The sequence below is a fragment of the Coregonus clupeaformis genome, chromosome 40 (genome assembly GCF_020615455.1).
Source record: "Coregonus clupeaformis isolate EN_2021a chromosome 40, ASM2061545v1, whole genome shotgun sequence".
Lineage (NCBI taxonomy): Eukaryota > Metazoa > Chordata > Actinopteri > Salmoniformes > Salmonidae > Coregonus > Coregonus clupeaformis.
This window is the reverse complement of record NC_059231.1, coordinates 12,840,407-12,849,484: the sequence shown is the minus strand read 5'-3', so window position 1 is coordinate 12,849,484 and position 9,078 is coordinate 12,840,407. Positions and strand designations below refer to the sequence as shown.

General features: G+C 42.0%; 1 protein-coding gene across 1 annotated transcript; it reads left to right on the top strand.

Annotated features, from left to right (window-relative positions):
* Positions 1-2,592: 2,592 nt before the first annotated feature.
* Positions 2,593-8,778, top strand: LOC121554909 (caspase-8). The gene is given in 15 exon segments (XM_045212025.1): positions 2,593-2,833; positions 3,689-3,972; positions 4,173-4,278; positions 4,420-4,555; positions 4,721-4,794; positions 4,925-4,970; positions 5,097-5,116; positions 5,382-5,415; positions 5,523-5,618; positions 6,047-6,078; positions 6,554-6,619; positions 6,801-6,924; positions 7,042-7,558; positions 8,132-8,270; positions 8,272-8,778. Coding segments are annotated over 15 exon segments (1,716 nt in total). The 5' UTR covers positions 2,593-2,830; the 3' UTR covers positions 8,311-8,778.
* Positions 8,779-9,078: the final 300 nt, after the last annotated feature.

Genomic DNA, 9,078 nt, shown 5'->3' with positions numbered 1-9,078 from the left:
GAGTCTTATGGCTTGGGGGTAGAAGCTGTTGAGAAGCCTTTTGGACCTAGACTCATTATGAGATGGTGGGATCTGCTGTGTACACATTTAGGCTTCTGCAGGACACATATTCACCACCTAATGAGTCAATCTTTGATTCAATCTTTCTGTATTTATCTTACAGAATCTTTTGTTCAGGACTCACAGATTTGAACTTCTCCGAAACTGAAGGAGCCCTCTCAGGTCTGTTCTTTGCAATGTGTTCATTGGAGAGGTTGAAACCATTGGTTAAAATGTGTGTGCTGGCTGAAGGCAAGACAAGTCTCGATTTCTTACATACTCTTATTATTATTCCGCAGGCTCTAGCGCTTAAATTATTTAAATGTGCAGACTGCTATTTTTGATAGCATTTATACTTTTTCTACTACAACAATATTTAAATTAGCTCACAAAGTATTTTAATAGCAATACAAGTGCCATAGACTTAGATGGGGAAAATGTGGGCATTCTATACAGGTTTTTGATACTATTTATACTTTTTAAACTGTAACCATTTTACATTTGTATTAAAAGCTCCATAGCCTTCAATGGGAAATATTTGGATTCGCCGCTCCTCTTTAACAATTTATGCTACAAAAACCAAACCAACATTGAAATGTACAGACCGACCCAACTTAGATTGCTTGTCAAAAGCTGTGTGATAATAGTTATACTTTTTGAACTATAACTATTTTACATTTGCATAAATGAACATGGGTTTGAATGAGAACCATAGGAAAACAGTGGTAGCTATTCAAAATGGTCCTGCTCCTTGGTCAATTAACCTACAAGACCAACTTTAAAATCTTCAGGCTATCCTAACTTCAAATTCTCTAAAACCTTTATAAACAGTTGTAATTTGCATGGATTCAATGGCAACCATAAGAACACAGTGGTAGACATTTGAAATGCTACTGCTCTTTAACCATTTCAGCTACAAACATTAAAACAACTTTAACATTTTCAAAACGTTTATAAATAATAATTATTTAAATGTGCTAAATTAGCATAACATTGCCCACCAACAGTAATAGTAGCTTTTGAACCGTTCAAGCTAGAGACACCAAACCAACATTTATATGTTAAAGGTCCAATGCAGACGTTTTTATATCAATATCAAATCATTTCTGGGTAACAATTAAGTACCTTACTGTAATAGATTTCCATGAAAATGGGCTAAAATTGCTTTTTAGCTAAATACTATTTCTCAAGCAAGAATTTTGCTAGGACTGTCTGGGAATGGTCTGATTAGGGAGGGGAAAACTGAAACTAGCTGTTATTGGCAGCGAGGTTTGGAACTCTCGTTGTTATTGGTCTATTAACCAATTTACCGCATTGTGATGTCACCATGGAAAGCCGAAACTCCCGCCCATGCAAACCTGCTAATTAGAAGGTCCTGTATAGATTGTATTTTCAACCAGCAACTATCAGGAAATAACACTGATCAAATGTTTTTCACACTTTTACAGTGTTAGTTTCATCAGCTGTTTTACAATATGATGTAGAAACACAGGAAAAACTGAATTTTGACTGCACTGGGCCTTTGTAAGGCTTTCCTAGCCTTCAAGACAAGCTAGCAAGCGCACACATTTTCTTCAGGAAATGTACTTTTCTAGTTGAAAATGGGCGTGTCATACGAAATGGACGTAAGGAAAGCGCGCAGTACAAGAGCACTGTGCTAGTGAAGAGTCTATCTGTTCTTTTGAATTTTTTATATGGAGTCTCTCCCTACTCAAGTGCAGTTGGGGTATATTAACTACAGAGACAGGGCATTTACCCCAAGACCAATGAATTGTGATCATTGTAAAGCTTTTGGTCATGTTTCAAGTGTTTGCAGAAGGGAGAAGCCGAGATGTCCAAGTTGTGGAAAATATCATGCTATGTGTTATAAAAGTGATGAAAATGTGACATGTTGCAATTGTGGTGGGAACCATGAAGTCACGTCTGTTGATGTTGAATGCCCCACAAGGGTGAAAGAGAATGAGGTGGCCAAAGTCAGGGCTGTCCAGAGCATTTCATATGCAGCAGCTGCTAAAAGGGTTGAGGGTTTGAATGGTGCACCTGAAGAGTCCATGGTGGTGGATAGGCCTTCACTGCAGGCTGCAGGGGTTGCATTTCACCAGCAGGATCCTGATATTTTAAAGGTTAAGAAGGTGGACTTTGTAGCCTTTATCGCTATGGTGATAAATGGCACTGCCAAGGTGGAGAGAAGGTCCAGGAAGATAGAAATCATTGTGGACGCGGCGGAGCGGTTCCTGGGGCTGAAAGATTTCTCGACAAAGGAGTTACATGGAATATTGTCACAAGCCGTACCACCTTCTCAGGCCCTGGAGCCTGAGAAGGGAGAAATGGAGAACTGAAAGAAGGAAGAAGTGGGAGTTTTGTTTTGCCAATGTACTATTTTTATTTGGGTGTTAGTTTCCATATCATTATTTTAAGTTAGTTTCCATATCACGCATGGATTTTCTTTTTACCTTGTTTTGGTTTCAACCCGTCCAGTTGGTGGCGGCAATACACCTTTTGGGGTTGTAGTCCGCCATAAAATCTACAGAAGAAGAAGAAGAAGAAGAAGAAGAAGAAGCGTACTGTACTTGTGTTCTCGCCACTGTGTAGCCTACGTGAAATCCCGGTGGATTTGAAGTTGTTGATCAACTAAAATGACTTGTGGTTGTCATCGTGAACAATTAAGGATCTTTGGAAAACATTGATATTCCTGTAGCCTACTTGGTTACCTCTCCAAACGTACAGGCAGGCCTATGTGGATATGAGATATCTGAGGCACATTTAAAACTTCAAACGCACAGATTACGTAATGGTAGGCTACTTTTCCATACTTTTTCTTGGGTGGAGCATTTTTTCGAATTAACAGTAAAAATTGTATTCTACATTTTATAGTCCATCTGTACAGTCATGCTATGGCTTGTTATGTGTCCTGGGTGAATTGATGTAGACTTGTCATGGATTCTCATACATAGTTTAGCCTAATAATTAGACAGATGGATATTTAAAAAGAGATACATATATATAACTGTTGTATTTAATTTTGTGAGCCTCATCTTCGACAAAATGTCTTAAGCACCTGCTCTTCTATAGAATATGAGGTGATTATTACTGCTTTTTCCCACTTAAATTCACTGAGGCTGGTTAGGGATCCCCACCCCCCTGGTTGAAAGTGAGGCACCTAGGGGTCCCCAGCCCCCTGGTTAGGGTCCCCAGCCCCCTGGTTAGGGTCCCCAGCCCCCTGGTTAGGGTCCCCAGCTCCCTGGTTAGGGTCCCCAGCTCCCTGGTTAGGGTCCCCAGCCCCCTGGTTAGGGTCCCCAGCCCCCTGGTTAGGGTCCCCAGCCCCCTGGTTAGGGTCTCCAGCCCCCTGGTTAGGGTCTCCAGCCCCCTGGTTAGGGTCCCCAGCTCCCTGGTTAGGGTCTCCAGCCCCCTGGTTAGGGTCTCTAGCCCCCTGGTTAGGGTCTCCAGCCCCCTGGTTAGGGTCTCCAACCCCCTGGTTGAAAGTTGCTGGACTATTCAAGAGGTCTTTCCATAGGTCTATATTTATTACACACCTGATTTGATATTTTCAACTGACAACATATTATTACCATGTGGTGAGATGGTAAATTAACAATATGTATTTATAGTGTAAATATCAAACATAGTGATCTTATTGGTTTTGCGACAGGAGATGGATTTCCAAAGGCTGCTATTGCAGGTGGAACAAGCCCTGAGCAGTGAAGAAGTGCAAGCGCTTGCGTTTCTTTGCAAAGACCTGCTTGAGAAAGACTGGAGCTCAGTGCCCACAGCAAGTAAACTCTTCTCTCTTCTGACGGACCAAGAACTGTTAACCCCCAATCAACCTTACTTGCTTGCTGATCTACTACGCACCATCCAGCGCCACAGCTTGATGCGAGAGCTTGGCCTCGACAACCAGCTTCCAACAACCAGTAGCTTAATCTCTCCTTATAGGTGAATATATAGGCCACATTTACCACATCTGAATCCATACAACAGCTTTCCCCACAAAAGAATACAGATAAGTAGACCTTGCCATTTATAACATGAATGTAAACACTCATGTTGTTGTGTTACTGTTCCCCACACATACTGTACTGTAATATGATGTTCTCTGAAAAGTGAATGAGTCATTGTTTTTCCGCCATCTGCAGAAAGCTGTTGTATGACTTGTCAGAGAACATCACTGAAGACGAGTTGAGAGAGATGAAGTTCTTATTGATTAATGTACTCCCTCGTAGGAAACTGGAGGACAACGTGGTGAGTACGTCAACACGGTCTCAAATTCAACGTGTTGTCCAGAATAGGGTAGTAACTTATATTATTTAGTGAAATATGAGTAGAAAGAATGCTTATCTTGATGGACCAACTGACATTACACATTCTGCTCTATTCTTTCAGAGTACCTTGCAGGTATTCCTGGAAATGGAGAAAGTGGATATTTTGAGCGTCATAAAACTAAACACTGTTGAAAGTATGTTTGGAAGTGTCTGCCCCATGTTGAAAACAAGAATCAACCATTTTAAGACACTGATGGGTAAGTGTTTCACTTTCAGTTTCTGTGGGTGACTAACAAATTATTTTCCCTGGTAAAGTACTGATCGGCTGAACAATCCCATCCCTTGCCTGTGTATTGCCAATTGTCAATTATTTAGCACAGTAATATGACTGAGATGTGTTACGCAATACTTTATTAACTCAGGGCCAGTAACCCAAGAAACAGGGATGGGATGTTTAAGATCAAGGTCTGCGTCTGCAACTCTTCCAGAAAACCAAGTAACAGATAATGCTTTATTTCTTACATTATCTTGATATCCACCAGTCCTTATGGACACTTCTCAGTTTCCATCTTGATCAGCTTGCTACTGTATTATCACAGAATGTCATGACTATTATTTTCCATCAGGCTGCCTCCATGCTTCCAAAGAGACCTGTGTCATGTGGACAATCAGGTAGGAACTATGACTAAAGTAGATGTATGTTATAAAACATGCTTACATTTCTTTTCCTGTTAGTCTTAGTCGAACAACGTGGACATTCTGACAAGATGTTCTTTCCTCCTTCGTACTTCTCTTCAGGTTCACAGCCTTCATCTGAGGTCAGTGTCTAATGTTCAGGTTCACAGCCTTCATCTGAGGTCAGTGTCTAATGTTCAGGTTCACAGCCTTCAACTGAGGTCAGTGTCTAATGTTCAGGTTCACAGCCTTCATCTGAGGTCAGTGTCTTAATGTTCAGTCCAGGTTTTGGAGCATAAAAACCTTTTCAAATAGTAATAAAGACCTACTGGAACACACCACGTGTCTTTACGTCAGAGGCCATCCCTCATGTCTGTCACTAATTGTTCCCTCTACTTCCTTCCACAGGTGTCCTCTCTGAATCCAGCTGACACCTGTCTGGGTAAGTCCCACACCGAACAGGGTGTGGCCAGCACATGTTCTCTGTATTGGAGTACAGTACAGAACTCACATAACCTTTGTTGTCATCTTGGTCTGCCCACACACCAGAAGTTCGGAGGGTCTCAGATACAGCGGATGCAGGACGTTCACATAGGCTGGGTCTCCTTAGTACCAGTGGGGACAACTGTGCTGCTCTCAGCCAAGGTCAGTTCATATCATTTATAAAGGCCAATATATACAGAAAAAATATATAAACGCAACATGTAAAGTGTTGGTTTCATGAGCTGAAATAAAAGATCCCAGAAATGTTCCATACGCACAAAAAAATTATTTCACTCAGTTTGTGCATACATTTGTTTACATCCCTGTTAGTGAGCATTTCTCCTTCGCAAAGATAATCCATCCACCTGACAAGTGTGGCATATCAAGAAGCTGATTAAACCGCATGATCATTACACAGGTGCACCTTGTGCTGGGGACAATAAAAGGCCACTCTAAAATGTGCAGTTTTGTCACAACACAATGCCACAGATGTCTCAAGTTTTTAGGTAGCATGCATTTGGCTTGCTGACTGCAGGAATGTCCACCAGAGCTGTTGCCAGATAATTGAATGTTAATTTCTCTACCATAAGCCGCCTCCAACGCCATCTTAGAGAATTTGGCAGTACGTCCAACCAGCCTCAAAACCGCAGACCACGTGTAACCACGCCAGCCCAGGACCTCCATATCCGGCTTCTTCACCTGCGGGATCATCTGAGACCAGCCACCCGGACAGCTGATGAATCTGAGGAGTATATCTGTCTGTAATAAAGCCATTTTGTGGGGAAAAAACGTATTCTGATTGGGTGGGCTTGGCTCCCAAGTGGGTGGGCCTATGCCTTCCCAGGCCCACCCTATGGCTGTGCCCCTGTCTAATCATGTGAAATCCATAGCTTAGGGCCTAATGAATATATTTCAATTGACTTATGAACTGTAACTCAGTAAAATCGTTTAAAATTGTTGCATGTTGCGTCTTTTATATTTTTGTTCCGTATACATAGACTGTAGACGCTCCCCTCTCCTGCTCTCTCTGTCGGCTCATTGGGCATCACTGTTAAATGTTTAACCATATCATGGATTCATTGTTTCCTGATCCATGTCTTCTCTCCCGTAGAGAATCACCACGTTTCATCCACATCCTCAGACTGGAAACACCAAAAAAAGAGGTTTCTCTGATCTTTTTTAAATGAAGCGTTGACAAAGTCATGTCAGTCCATGCTTTTTACTGAAAACGGACTGGGTAATGTGTAGATTATTTTAGGGGCAGTAGCATTTTTGGGGGGGATTATGGATGATGCTGTCCTTAACTGGATTTATGAATTATTTATGCGTGTTTTCTTTCTGTAGGAAGTGGGAGAATATGCTATGACAGGGAAAAAAAGAGAGGTTTCTTGTCTGATAATTAACAACTACAACTTCAGAAATTCTCCAAAACTCCTAAACAATACAGAGGGAACACAGGTTGATGAAAGTAAGATCATTGTTACATGTTATTCTTGAAATGGTCAAATACTTTTAAGTCGTTTGCTTTTGGAGAACCAGGCCTAAATCACAATTATACAAGTATCTTTATGTGTTTGTGTATCAGGGAGTTTGGTGAGTGTTTTTGAGTGGCTGGGCTTTGAGACGCAGGTTGAGCCAGACTGCAGCCGGGAGCAGTTACTCTCTCTAGTTGCGGAGCTACGCAGCCGCGACCACAGCCAGATGGACTGCCTGGTGTGCTGCGTTCTGAGCCACGGGCTGGAGGGAGGTGTTTACGGGGTGGACGGGCTGGAGGTCAGAGTCAGGGAGCTCACAGAGCCCTTCGCTGGACTGGAGTGCAGCTCACTGAGGGGAAAGCCCAAGCTGTTCTTTATCCAGGCCTGTCAGGGCACCAAGGAACAACAGCCAGTGTTCATCCAGTCCGATTGCCCAGGCACTGATGGCTCTACCACCACCAGCTCTATCTGCACTGATGCAGTGGTACCCAGAGATTCCATTCCCTCTGATGCCGACTTCCTTCTGGGCATGGCCACCGTCCCTCACTTTTCCTCTTTCAGAGAAAAGAGTAAGGGCACTTGGTTCATCCAGTCATTGTGCAGGAACCTCATCAACTTGGTTCCCAGGTTAGTGCCAGAACCTCATCAACTTGGTTCCCAGGTTAGAAGCCAGAACCTCATCAACTTGGTTCCCAGGTTAGAAGCCAAAACCTCATCAACTTGGTTCCCAGGTTAGAAGCCAGAACCTCATCAACTTGGTTCCCAGGTTAGAAGCCAGAACCTCATCAACTTGGTTCCCAGGTTAGTGCCAGAACCTCATCAACTTGGTTCCAAGGTTAGTGCCAGAACCTCATCAACTTGGTTCCCAGGTTAGTGCAAGAACCTCATCAACTTGGTTCCCAGGTTAGTGCCAGAACCTCATCAACTTGGTTCCCAGGTTAGTGCCAGAACCTCATCAACTTGGTTCCCAGGTTAGTGCCAGAACCTCATCAACTTGGTTCCCAGGTTAGTGCCAGAACCTCATCAACTTGGTTCCCAGGTTAGTGTTCAGATGTGCTTGGTTTCTTTACATTGTGTCAGATTCTGACATCCTCTTTGAAAGCGTCAGTAAACAGTGGACTATGACATAGATGTCAGCGTAATGGTTGGTAAATCATTATCAGATTGAATTTCCTTTCATTGTTCTTTCTCTCTGTCCAGTGGATATGACTTCCTGTCCATCCTGACCAAGGTGAATGATGATGTCAGCAGAATGAGTAACAACCTTGGAACTAGGAAGCAGATGCCCCAGCCTGCATACTCACTCAGGAAGAGGCTAGTCTTTCCCATCCCCGAAGACAACACCTCCCAGGCTATGTGAGCCACAAATATTGTCCTGAGACCCCTAGAGCAGAGGGGTTTAAATCTGGTCCTTATACTTTCCCACTAACTCAGGGACTGATTCAGACACTAGATGAGTGGACTGTCACCAACAATATATACACTGCACCCTCTGGGATCCCTCAGGTAGAAGCTGCAGGTCTATAGTTTATTTTTTTACACCTCGCTCTGTTTTATATATATAAAAATGAAATTCAGTAGAAATATATCAAAAGAACTGTAAGTAGAAAATTGTAGGAAATGTTTTTAAAGCTGCAATATGAAACTCCTGACCAAATTCACATAGAAATATGAGTAATAGAGCTGTCATTTTCATTGAAAGCAGGTCTAAGAAGCGGTAGATCTGTTCTATGTGCTCCATTTCTATACTTGTTTTTGCATCTTTAACTTTCGATTTTGTACACCAGCTTCAAACAGCTCAGTTGAAAATACAATATTTTTGGTTATGGAAAATATATTTCACAGCGCTTTAGATGGTACAATGATTCTCTACACTATACTTGCTTGTTTTGTCACAAACTGAAATTAGAATTTTAGCAACCAGGAAGTGGTGGAGCGATTTCTGCGTAGTTAATCTTTTAAATTGTATTTTTAAATGTAAAGGAGAAGCAAAAACAAGAGAAGAACTGAAGAGCACTTATTATGCTACTTTTATAACCTGTTATTTTTTTTGTTATATATTGTCAATTTCTAATCCCCTTGTATATTGACTTCCTAAATCAATAAATGCAATTTTCAATCAATGTTGATAAGTTTGTTGTGGTTGC